At 40.8% G+C, this 13,559-nt stretch overlaps 1 protein-coding gene across 2 annotated transcripts in view; it reads left to right on the forward strand.

The window, feature by feature from the left end:
- The window catches only part of Sesn1 (sestrin 1), a 94,920-nt gene that overhangs the window by 76,828 nt on the left and 4,533 nt on the right, over positions 1 to 13,559 (forward strand). For both annotated transcript variants that reach the window (XM_038340783.1, XM_038340784.1), the window contains exons 3-7: positions 292 to 492; positions 4,258 to 4,440; positions 6,384 to 6,626; positions 11,491 to 11,638; positions 12,876 to 12,988. In XM_038340783.1, the coding sequence (XP_038196711.1) occupies positions 292 to 492; positions 4,258 to 4,440; positions 6,384 to 6,626; positions 11,491 to 11,638; positions 12,876 to 12,988 (888 nt within the window). The remainder of the gene's footprint in view (positions 1 to 291; positions 493 to 4,257; positions 4,441 to 6,383; positions 6,627 to 11,490; positions 11,639 to 12,875; positions 12,989 to 13,559) is intronic.

Here is a 13,559-nt window from a genome sequence, read left to right on the forward strand (position 1 = left end):
CTGCTTGCAAGCTCTGGACATTTAGCGATGTAAATCTGCTTCCGGATCTGGATTCTGGTCAAGTCTGCAAGCAGCCTATCTGGATACCCTTAAACCAAAGTTCAGTTCAGGCTTTGTTGTTTATTCCCACCATATAATGGGGCTATTCTTCTGTGTTGCTACAAGTTTAAATTTGTTACCCCTCTTAAGTAAAATTTAATCTACTTCTAAATGGAACAATGCAGCCCATTCATACTTTCTTTAACACCAGTTTCTAGTTTATGTAACCACAGTTTTCTCTTGTTTACACAGATTCTACAAGTAGGGAGTGAAGACGCACAGATGCATGCTTTATTTGCAGATTCTTTTGCTGCTTTGGGTCGTTTGGATAACATTACGTTAGTGATGGTTTTCCACCCACAATATTTAGAAAGTTTCTTAAAAACTCAACACTATCTTCTGCAAATGGATGGACCATTACCCCTCCATTATCGGCACTACATTGGAATAATGGTTTGTAAACATATAATGAAAAATTCTTTCTGCCTGTTTTTCTTAATTTCTTTGAGAGTTAATGCTTTCGATACAAGGATAAATACTTATATTCTGACTTGTAATTGTATTCTTACCAGATAGCTTCTATTTTTTCTGGTTTTAAATAAGTATGCTTTCAAGTATAACAAAATATACTACATGTAGTTTTATACAGTACTTTAAAATTTCCTTTAAAATTTTTTCTTTTTTTTTTTTTTTTTGTGTGTGTGTGTGTGTGTGTGTGTGTGTGTGTGTGTGTATAAGACAACTTGAAGGAGTCAGTTCTCTTCTTCCACCATGTGATTAAACTCAGGTTTTTCAGGCTTAGTGGCAGGTGTCTTTACCCACAGAGCCATCTTACTGGTCCAGAACCATTCTTTCTTAGAAGTTAAAGTACAACATAACATAAGATGTAAGTGATACCTCCTCCCCTTCCTCCCACTCTCCCTTCCCCACTCTCCCTTCCCCATTCTCCCTTCCCCACTCTCCCCAGCAAAAGTCTTGTGTGGCCTAGACCGGCCTCACACTTGCCATGTAGTTGAGAATGACCATGAGTTCCTGAGCCTCCCAAATGCTAGGATCATAGTGTAGTTATGATTTATGTTGACATAACTGGTGGTAAGTGGAGGTTTCTTTGTCCTACCCCATCCCACAGCTGCTCTTGAATAATCACTCATGGTCTTAATATTAATTACAAACTGTTTGGCCCAATAGCTCAGGCTTCTTACTAACTAGCTCTTGCTTTTAAATGAACCCATTTCTATTCATCTATGTTTTGGCATGTGTCTCATGACCTGTGCTCTAATACATCATCTTCCTTCAGTGGTTGGCTGGTATTTCCCTTGACTCTGCACCTCCTCATCTGAGTTCTCAGTTTGATTGTTCCTTCTAATCTTATCCTGCCTTGCTATTAGTCAAACAGCTTTTCTTAACCAGTGAGAGGAATACATGTTCACAGTATATAGAAAGATCATCCCAAAGCATTTCCCCCTTCTGTCTAATCTAAAAGGAAGGTAGTAACTTTAACAAAATGGACAACAAAATTTAACAATACAGACTTTAAGATTACAGGCAATAAAATGATTATCGAGTAAGAATTGCAGTTACAATAGCTAGTCTATTTGTATTTGACAAATTTACAGAAAATATTTATTCTATTATCTTACCTTAGTGAGTCTAAAGTTTTATATCTAATTTATCTTTTTATCATAACTAAGAAAAACTATATTTATAACTATGTAGTCTTCAACACCACCAAAGATCTGAGAAAGAAGTAATATTATCTGAGTAAGCAGGAAGTACAAACAGGTGACTTCCAAAAATATAAGAAATGACAGAAACAGCTGACTGCCTGGACAGTCACCCAAAGTTTCTCTGCAACATTGAGGCATCCAACTTTGTCTAATAGGTTTAGAATATCTCACATTCCCTTTTCAGAAGCAGGAAAATTTGAAGGACTGTCCTACCCTGTCTTGGCAAAGTTTGGCAGCTACTTTTCTTTGTGTCCTGCTTGTCCAGACTGAACATCATACTTACTGTCAGCAGTCAAGGCAAGGGTAGTTTCTTGACCAATAGGCTAGCTTTGCAAAAAAAAAAAAAAAAAAACCCAAAGTCCATTTGGAGTGTCTTAAGTGCCCATCTTCCTCTTGGGATCAGTGCTGCCAGGAAGAGACCTGTCTAAGTCAAAAGAATTCTAAGTTATTAAAACATGTTAAATATCATATTCTGTAGGTCTTTGAAGTGTTTAAAGATCATGTTTCTCTGAAATATATCTCTGTATATCTAGAAAATCTTACTAACATGACCTTAGGTTTGACTTTTATAGATGACTAACTGTATTTTTATAAATCTGTATTTCTTAGTTATACATTACGTTTTTAATTGAGATATATAAATACAATACCTTAAACAAGAGTGGAAATATACATATATTATAACAAAATTAACCTTAGATTTATATCAAGAAGCTAAAATCCATACCAATGTAAAATATTTTGAGGCTAACAGTTGATTTTTGGATTAAATTCAATAATCTATCCTTTTATTCTATTTCTGTATCATATCCCCCTTTCTTCTTTTAGAAAGAGATTGACTATGACCAATAACAATTTATAACCAACCCCACTTAAATGAAAACAAACATTTATAAACAATATTTTGGGAACTCGAGTGTAGTTCTGTAGACTACTTCCTGCTAATTGTTGGGTGTGATGATCTTTGAGGGACCCTGAAAAAATTTAGAATTATGGTCAAGTCCTGATGGGGTTATTCTATGTGGTTTGTCCATCTCAGCCATTGGCCTTGAAGCTGTTGTGGATGTTGGATCACCTGGGCTATCGTTCCCATCAGAGACCTTTCAGGTGCCTTCCTCAATCATACCATATTAACCCAGAAGAAATCCACAGCTTCTCATTCTCTGTGGAAACAAAAGTAGACCCTCTTTTCTAAAGCAACACATCCTTAGACCCAAATTTCCAAGTCAAGTTACCTTTAAAATATCTCTCAGCAGTTAGCTCATTAACAGTCAAAAAATCCAAAGAAAACACAATAATATACATAATCTAGACTCTCTGTGTATTTTCTACCTTTAAATTTAAATTTTTTATTACTCTATTCCTTTTATATTCTTTATATTATTCTTTTGATCTATGACTGTCTCTATCCTTTTTTTCTCTCTCCCAAGCCTACATAGATTTTTTTTAAAAATGCACTGTGATCCATTTAGAGGTTTCTTTTTGTCTGAATCTGCCTTTACTGTGTATCTGTAGTCCTTATCTGACCACTAAAGTCATTGAACTGCTACACGGCATGGCTAGAACCAAAGTGATGGCTTTGGCAGCTGGCTCCACCCTGCTCGACTTCCCCACATGGTAGAGGTAACAGTGAGAGTTGCACCTACCATCCCAACTGTGGGAAACTGTGGGGTCCATGCTGCCTCCGAGTGGTACACAGCCTGCCGGCCCACAAACACCAGTCGAGTGCTCCATAGCAGGGCCTCCCAGGAGCCTTCCATGCTGCAGTATTGAGGCAGGAAGCCATCTCTAAAAGAAGCCATGCATCTGCTTGCCACCAGCAAACAGAGCTTACCAGAAAAAGTGCGACTACCGAGAAGTTGCATCTGACTCTGTTTTTGTGTGTCTAAAATCCTTTTTAAAAAGCTTTTTCAGGCGTTATGTGGATGCGTGTACGCCATATTGGAGCACCATATGTTAAAGGAGGTTTCTCTGTCCTGCCCTGTCCCACAGCTGCTTTTAAGGAATCACTCAGATGTTTATATTAATTAAAACTGTTTGACCAAATCGCTCAGACTGATTACTAACTAGCTCTTACTATTAAATTAACCCATTTCTATTATCTATGTTTTGCCACGTCTCTCAGGGCTTCCCTGTTCTCTGATACTTTGTTTCTCCAGTGGCTGGCTGGCCTCTCCCTTGACTCTGCCCCTTCTCATCTGAGCTCTCAGTTTCATGATTCTGCCTAACCTTATCTGCCTGGCTATTAGTCAGTTTTTTATTATTAACCAGTGAGAGGAATGCGTGTTCACAGCATATAGAAAGATCATCATCCCACAGCAATGTTTTCTGTAGTATATTTGAATTTTTTAAATGTCAAATAAACTCTGTATTTCTGTAGTCTGGAAAACTTAAAACAGAATAATGAAAAACCTATTTGTATGTCGTAAGGAAAACAGATTTGTAGTAGTTGATAATTTCACATAATTAGGTCTTTCTGTTTTCTGTGAAGGCTGCAGCCAGGCACCAGTGCTCCTACCTAGTGAATCTGCATGTCAATGACTTCCTTCATGTTGGCGGGGACCCCAAGTGGCTCAATGGCTTAGAGAATGCACCTCAAAAGCTACAGAATTTAGGGGAACTTAACAAAGTATTAGCCCACAGGCCTTGGCTTATTACCAAAGAACACATTGAGGTACGTATGCCGTGAAATAAGCCATCTGCAATGTCACAGTTTGTTAAAGTGATACTGCTCTTCAGAGCAGCTCTGGGTTGATACGAAGATTGGATAGAAGGTCAGGATGCAGCTCGGGTGGTGGATTGCTTGTCTAGCATGCACAAAGACCTGGCTTCATTCCCTAGCACTGTGCAGACTGAGCTTGCTGTGCAGGCCTGTCATTCCAGCTCTGGGGAGATAGGAAAAGAAGGAGGGAGGATCAAGGATCAAGGTCACTGTCAGCTTCACAGCCAGGTTGAGGCTGGCCTTGGATACCTGAGACTGAGCCTCAAAAAAAGAAAGGGAAGGGACAGGAGGAAAGAGAGAAAAGGAAAGGAAAGTCAGATAGAGTATCCGGACACACATTTTTGTGCTGTGTTCCTCTGGACTTTGTGTGGTACACTTACTTGTGAGTGATGAGCCGGTGTTGGTGCACTGCTGTTATCTAAAGTCCATAGTTCTCACTAGGATCTGCTCTTCGTAAGGGCAGGACAGCAGGTTGCTGTTACCGACAATGTGAGATAGTACGTAGTCACTGCTGAGCTTCCTCCTGAGCCCCACGACTGCTCACCTCTACTTATGTCTACAGTGTACCATTTCCCGAATATCATAGAGTTGGAACCATACAGCAGAACCCTGCAGACTGACCTCATTTAGCAATATGCACATGAGGTTCTCTCTTTTTACATGAGTATTTTTTGTTTTTGGAGAGGGTCTTGATATGCAGTCCAGGCTGGCCTGGAACTTGCTGTGTAGCCCAAGCTGGCCTTGAATTTTTGATCCTCCTGCCTCACCTTCCTGCAGTGCTGCAAGCACAGATGTAAGCTACTTATCTGGAGCTTATCTTTCTTAAATGACTTCATAGATCATTTATTTTTATTGCTGAATGCCACTCCCGTCCATCTACTTAAGGGGCCTCCTGATAAGTACCAGTTTTGAGAAGTTATGAATAAAATTGCTATATTCATAAGAAGACATTTTGGTAGACAAAAGTTCTCAGCTTACTTGGGTAAATAAGTGGGAATATGCCTCCTGGGTTGCACAGTAAACCAGTGTGCTTTGGAGAACACAGACGCTGTCTTTCAAAGGCTGCCCCAGTGATTTGTTCCTGCTGCCCTGCATTTTCTCCAGGAACACGTCATTGTTTTAAAGTTCATCCGTTCTTATAGGTGTGAAGTAGCATCTCGTTCATCCTTATTTGTGGATGATATCTTAAGCTAGTCTCTGTAAATGTGTACCACATTATAGAAACATCTAAAATATGGTTTCAGTCTTGTCTATCTATGTTACAGAACATTTTAGACACTGCTACATAGTAGGAGAAATTGTCAGGAAGGTGCAGTGTTTGAGTCTGATTAGTATGGGACCTGTTAGATTGCAAGGAAAGGCACACAAGATTCTAAATTAGGTGATTCAAGCACCTGGGACATAGAATTGAATTTGAAGAATTGTAGGGTTTATGCATAACAGAATCAAGGACTTAAGAATCTTTAGAATGAAATTGCTCAAGCCATTGTCTTTAAAAGTTCCTTAAAGAGACCTGATTAAATAGGAAAACCAGATGTTTCCAACAGTGGTGTCCACTTAAACACAAACAATACATTTTCACTGATAACATGTGATTTATTCTTGTCCACCATCTTAAATACAGCAACCAAGTATGAGCAAAATAAAATCCTATTGCATTTTAAAATAAATTATGTCATAGAGTCAAAGTGACAGTGTGCTAATAGACATTAAGCTCATATTTCTAAATAAATTTTTAATATAATTTTAACCAATTATAGGTTTTATATATTTTAAATTGTAATCTTAACCTGGCTTTGTATGGTGTCTAGTTCTGTTTCAGTCCGTTGTTAAATACTAAAAATGAACTGTGTTTATCACACATCTCCGATTAAACCTCCATTCTCATCTGCCAGGGGCTTTTGAAAGCGGAGGAGCACAGCTGGTCTCTGGCAGAGCTGGTCCATGCTGTGGTTCTGCTCACACACTATCATTCTCTTGCCTCCTTCACGTTTGGCTGTGGAATCAGCCCAGAAATTCACTGTGACGGCGGCCATACCTTCAGACCTCCTTCTGTTAGTAACTACTGCATCTGTGACATTACAAATGGCAATCACAGCGTGGATGACACGCACGTCAGCTCAGCAGGAAATGTTTCGGTAAGTGTCTGTTGTTATGAGACTGTAATAGGACGAGTTGCTATAGTTGTTATTTTTTCTCCTATCTGGCTTATTAAAAAACCTGTCCTCTTAGGTCCACAGAGATGTTAGATTTTGTTTGTTTGTTTATTTCAAGACAGGGTTTCTCTGTGTAGCCCTGGCTATTCTGCTGGAATTTGCGCTGTAGACCAGGCTGGCCTCAGACTCACATAGATCCACCTGCCTCTGCCTCCAAGTGCTGGGATTAAAGGCGTGTGACACCACCACCCAGCTACATCTGTGTTTTAAGGATGAATTTATTCTACCACCAATGTCCATCACTAGTCTAGATGCTAAGGCCGTGGTTCTTAGCCTGTAGGCTGCGACCCTTTTTGAGGGGGATCAAATGATCCTTTTACAGGGGTTGCCTAAGATTGTCCTGCATATCAGATATTTATTTAGCAGTTCAGAACAGTAGCAAAATTACAGTTATGAAGGAGCGATGAAATAATTGTATGGTTGGGGTCAGCACGACGCGAGGAGCTGTATCAAGGGCCACAGCATTAGGAAGGTGGAGGACCATTGCACTAAGGTGCTGCTGGATTTTCTTTTACTCTAGCCCCACGTTGGAATGCCGAAATGTTGTTGTTCTTTTGGCTTTTGGGGGGTTGCCACCTAGCTCCAAAATAAATATATACACAAGGAGGCTTACTATTTCTTATAAATGCCTGGCCTTAACTTGACTTGTTTCTAGCCAGAGTTTCGAACCTAAAATTGTCTACCTTTTGCCTCTGAGCTTTTATCTTTCTCTATTTCTGTATACCTTCTTTACTTATCTCTCTACGGCTTGCTGTATAGCTGGGTGACTGGCCTCTGATGTCCTCCTCTCCTTGTTCTGTATTTCTCCTTCTCTTCCTCCCAGATTTCTCCTATTTATTCTCTCTGCCTACCAGCCCTGCCTATCCTTTCTCCTGCCTCACTATTGGCCATTCAGCTCTTTATTAGACCATTGGGTGTTTTAGACCGGCACAGTAACACAGCTTCACAGTTAAACAAATGCAACATAAAAGAATGCAACACATGGTCGCATCATTCAACAAACATTCCCCAGCATAAACAAATGTAACACATCTTAATATTCCACAACATTAAGGGATATACAACACTATGAGCTTTTCTAGGAGGTCACAGTCATCATTTCAGGTCCATTAGTCAATAGACCAGCTAAGAAGGGAAGGCTTAAAATAGTGTGACCCTGAAAGAAGAATGCTGTGGGACAATGGTTTTACCCTGTAAAGATTTGGTTCTTGTACTTGTTTAATAAAATGCTGATTGACCAATAGCCAGGCAGGAAGTAGAGGTGGGGCAATGAGAACAGGAGAATTCTGGGAAGAGGAAAGATTCAGTCTGCAGTTGTCACCCAGATGCAGAGGAAGCAGGATGTGACTGCCTTGCTAATAAAAGGTACCAAGCCACATGGGTAACACAGACAAGAATTATGGGCTAATATAAGTTGTAAGAGTTAATAAGAAAAGCCTGAGTTACTAGGCCAACCAGTTTATAATTAATGTAGAGCTGTGTGTGTTTCTTTGGGACTGAACTGCTGCAGGACCAGGAGGGACAGAAATCCCTGTCAACAGAGGAGATTTCCTGGTGGCCATGGTGTTATTCTTCTTCCTCTTCCCCCTCCTCTTCTTCCTTTTCCTGTTCCTCCTCTTCTTTTTCCTCCTCTTCCTCCTCCTTCTCCTCTTCATTGTCTCTCTGGCAAAAGAAAAGACTGGCTTCCTAACTGTTAGGCTTTTTAGGAAGTTAAGTCAACTTTGATCTCCAATTTTCCCTTTAATTTTTTTTACTTTTGTGTTTAATTTTGTAGATAGAATCTAATGATACCAGCTGAATGTAAATTTATTAAAATGCTGTGGTGTTTTAAATGAGAATGGCCCCCATAGGCTCATAGATTTAAATGCTTGGTCCCTAATTGGTGGAACTGTTTGGGAAGGATTAGGAGCTATGTCATTGGGTGTTGACTTTGAGGTGTCAGAAGCCCATGGCATTCCCAGCAGCTCTTTCTGCCTACTGTTTATGAGTCGGGATGTGAGTTCTAAGCTTACCTGCCAGCTGCCATGCTCCTTGCCATGATTACAGTGCACTAAGTCAAAAGCTGTATGCAAGTTCCCAGTTAAACAGTCTCTTCTATAAACTATCCTGGTCCTGGGGTCTCTTCACAGCACTACAACAGTAACTAAGACATTTTTCCTTTCTACCTTTCTATCTTCTGTTTTGTTATTCCTTTAAAACAAGTCAGAACAATTTGATTTTCTAAAGATTCATTTGTTTTATATATGTGAATATTTGTATGTGAATGTATGTACAACTGTATGATGTCAGAATCAGGTATCAGAGCCCACTATAGATGGTTGTGGGCCACTCTGTGGTGTGTGGTTGCTGGGAATTGAACTCAGGACCTTAACTGCTCTTAACTGCTGAGCTATTTCTCCAGCTCCAGTTTTTTTCATTAAAAAGTGTGTGTGTTTTAATCCCAGCACTGGGGAGGCAGAGGCAGGCGGATCTCTGAGTTCGAGGCCAGCCTGGTCTACAAGAGCTAGTTCCAGGACAGGCTCTAGAAACTACAGGGAAACCCTGTCTCGAAAAAAAAGTGTGTGTGTGTGTGTGTGTGTGTGTGTGTGTGTGTGTGTGTGTGAGAGAGAGAGAGAGAGAGAGAGAGAGAGAGAGAGAGAGAGGAGAGAGAGAGAGATTTGTGGAGGTGGTTCTCTTCTTTCCCCTTTAATGGGTTTCAGGGATCAAATTCTGGTCACTAGGCTTTTAGTGTAAACACTGCAACTTGTTTCAGTGGCCTACAAATTGATTTCTTTTTATAAGTAAGTTTATTCCTGCATACTGTGGATCAGAGTTCCTCATATTGTTAATAATGAAAAGGCTTCTCTTTGTGCTTGAAAAGAAAAGTCGCAGAACTAGCATTGTGGTCACCTGTACACCATTAGCACAGGAGCCGGCAGATGGTGCATGTGTTTGATGCTGGGCAAGGTGTCGTGCCTCTCTGAGCCTCTTCCCTTTATGGTTCCCGTAAAATTGAAGTTTGGTGATGAGGTCTTAAATTTCCCCGAAGAATAAAAATGCCTGCTTCAATGTCTAGCATGATACTAAGATCTGCATTAGAGGCAGTGAATTAATATATGAAGAAACATCACTTTCCATGGCACGATTCTGGCTAAACAATGGACTGTATGTGTGTGGCCCCCAGTTATTTACCAAAGCTCAGAGTTCTAAGTGTGGGTGAGAGAGTGTATGAGCTGCTAGGATACTAACAGTTGGATTCTTGCCTTTCTCTGGTCTCAGTACCAGGATAATGTAAAGTTTCTGGATTTCCTTGGTTGTTTTCTATTAATAACAGTAAGAAGTGGGGGGTTTTATTTTTCTAATTGATTAGCTCCCTATGCTAAAATTTTAATTTGAATCTTTTAGAATGTGTATAGTTTACACCGATCACACCCGACAGTGAGCGGATAGAAGGTGTATAGTTTACACTGATCACACCGGACAGTGAGCAGGCAGAAGGTGTATAGTTTACACCAGTCACACCAGACAGTATCCACTTTTCCAGTCTGGAGGAGGCAGGCTCTGGATTGTAAATATCACAAGTTGTGTTTGATGCACTAAAGGAATCGCAGAGTGCTGGGTAAGAATGACTGAGATGGGGTAAAGAATGCTCCAAGTCTGTAAGCTGACGTCTGAAGGATCAATGAGGAAGTCTTACCACATTCGTGGGCGTTGGGGATATCGCTCAGCTGCTAGAGTGCTGGCACAGCATGCAAAAATGGCCAGCTGTAATCTCAGCCTCCAGGAGGTGATCCAAAGCTCAAAGTCACTCTCAGCATCACTGCCTAGTTTAGGCCAGCCTGGTCTGCATGAGACCCTGTGTCTCAAGCAAGCAAATAGAAGGAATGTTCTCAGCAAAATAAGTGGAAATCCTGGAGGAGAAACATTTTTTATTTGCACATTTACATGAGATTTTAAGACTTCTTTCATGAAATGCGTCTTTCATAGATTTGATCCAGGATTTTGGGTAAAGATGCAGTCAGGTTGTAGGAGTAAATCACTTCTCTCCTCGGCTGTCCTGTGCCAGCACCCGGCTCTGTAGATGAGAAGCTGCTGTAGTCAGCCAGCAAGTGACAGCTGCTAGCCCCACCCACAGAGGTCAGCTGGCCAGCTCCAGCCATGTGAGGACAGGTCTCATTTTTAATTGGTAAACTGTATAAATAGAACAATTACTATTTTGAAAATGATAGACATGTTGACAGTGTGTTCTCTGTGTGTCTTATTTACCTGTGTGTGGAAGCTAATTTTTAAATATTCAATTGTCAATTTTTTCTTTGAATTAACAGTGTTAAATTTTAATCTTTAAAACAGTGTAAGTAACGATTACATTATTACTTTTTAAGGTTGAAAAACATTATAATTTGTTGAAATATTTTTCTCTCAAATCTTAAAATTTAAAGATCTCTATAACCCATAGGCTAAACCAATTGCATTTACTAATGTACATTTAAATTATAAGAAAATTTATTTTTACTATATGCTGGCAAGATAAAGGTTTTTTTTTTTTTTTTTTTTTTTTTTTTTTGGTTTTTCGAGACAGGGTTTCTCTGCAGCTTTTTTTTAGAGTCTGGCCTGGAACTAGCTCTTGTAGACCAGGCTGGCCTCGAACTCACAGAGATCCGCCTGCTTCTGCCTCCCGAGTGCTGGGATTAAAGGCGTGTGCCACCACCGCCCGGCCACGATAAAGATTTTTATGAGACAGTCCTAATGAAACTCCTAAATTTCACTCTGTGCCTGCCATCTGTAACATAAACAGTGCTGTTCTCAGGTGAGCGACTCCTTCTTTGAGGTGGAAGCCCTCATGGAGAAGATGAAGCAGTTACAGGAATGTCGCGATGAGGAGGAAGCCAGCCAGGAGGAGATGGCGTCGCGGTTTGAAATAGAGAAGAGAGAGAGCATGTTCGTCTTCTCTTCAGGTAATAACAACCTCAATGTGGTCAGTAGAGTTTCTCTTACAAGCCCAGCTTTTGTTTTGTTTGGTTTGGTTTGGTTTGGGTTTTGGTTTTTCAAGACAGGGTTTCTCAGTGTGATGATCCTGGCTGTCCTGGAACTCACTCTATAGACCAGGCTGGCCTTGAACTCACAGAGCTCCTCCTGCCTCTGCCTCTGAGTGCTGGGATTAAAGGTGTGCCCCACCACCACCTGGCTCAAGCCCAACTTTTTTATTTAAAAGAGGATCCAAATGTGTCCTTTCAGGAAGGCTACTGCATGGATTTTCCCACTCACAAACACTTTCTTAAGGAAGGCAACTGAGAAAGGGTAGGAAGTGCAGATGGCACTAGAGTAAGAGTGGAGCCTGAGTCCTGTCATTCACTGACACGCTCCGCTTTTGAGCATAGAGTGGAGCCTAGGTCCTGTCATATACTAACATCCTCCCCTTTTGAGCCTAAGTCCTGTCATACACTAACACTGTCCCCTTTTGCCTTCGGTTTTAATTGTATTATTGGGAAGGGGTTGGCGGGGTGCGTGCATGCCACAGGAAGCATGCGGAAGTCGGGACAACTGTCAGGAGTTATCGCCTTCCACCATGTGGGTCCCATAGATAAAACTCAGGTTGTTGGGCTTGGCGGCAAGTGTCTTTACCCACTGAGCCCTCTCCCCAGCCCAGAGATGATTTAGTTATCTTACATATTATCCAAATGGGGTATTCTTAACTTAGAATGCATACTTTTGAGAACTTAAAATGTATAAATTAGAGGAGAAAGACAGACGAGTCAAAGAGAAAACGAAAGCCATGCAGAATTCTATGAATGCTTATTTTATCACAGAAAATCTCATTTTTACTACATTCTGTTTTTTAGTAAGCAAGTTACTTTTGTATTAAGTTTGTATTAAGACTTTATCATGGGGTGGCGGTGTAGTTGGTAGACAGTTTGGCATACCCAAAGCCCTGGGTTCCATGTGGCACACGCCTCTAATCTCAGCACTCAGGAGAGGGAGGCAAGAAGATAAAGTTGTTCAGGGTCATCCTGAGCTACACGGCAGGGTTGCAGCCAGTCTGGGCTACATGAGATGATAAGAGAGAGTGTTTTGGTTCATATTTGTTATTTAGTGTCAAAAATAGTTCATCTCACATTTATTTATGATGGGTAAAATGAATTAGCATCTTGTTTTCAAAAGCTTTGAAATGATTTTCTTTCCTTTTCATTTCAGATGATGACGAAGCTACACCAGGAAGAGATGTGTCTCGGCACTTTGAGGACACTAGTTATGGCTATAAGGACTTCTCTAGGCACGGGATGCATGTTCCAACGTTTCGTGTCCAGGTAAAACTGTACTTGTGTAACATAATGTCTAGAAACCTCTCGCTGTGATGTGAAAACGCTGCCCGCGCTTGAGAAGTGGGCTCAGTGCTCAGCAGGTCGCACACACGGCTCAGCAGCACTAAGAACTAGTGGTCAGCAACTCTTCACATTATCTCCTCTGCACTCAGGCTTCTACAGCTTCCAGCTTATCAGCAGAATCATGCCATAGTCTATGTCTTGCGTTTATATGTCAGTATTAAACAGGTGAACTACTACTCTCAGCTTGCCCAGTTATCCCTTACAGCCCAGCGTTAAGTAACAACTCCTCTTTTTATTAGAGTTATGAAGCTAGTTGAACTTTTGAGACGTCCTTGCTTTTTTTTGTCCCCACCCAAATTATAATATACTGCTTAAAAGAACAAAATTTAGGCAGAAGGAGGAGTTGAACTGTAATAAAATAGGATACATCCAGAATTGAAAGGATTATTGTGTACTGAGTTTTCTGGAGAGAGATGAGAATGCGAGAGGTGTGAGCTGGGAACCGAAGGGCAGCTGAGACCGTAGCTCAGTGCTGGAGGTGTTCCCAGGCTGC

This window comes from Arvicola amphibius, chromosome 8, assembly GCF_903992535.2.
Source record: "Arvicola amphibius chromosome 8, mArvAmp1.2, whole genome shotgun sequence".
NCBI classification, from domain to species: Eukaryota; Metazoa; Chordata; class Mammalia; order Rodentia; family Cricetidae; genus Arvicola; species Arvicola amphibius.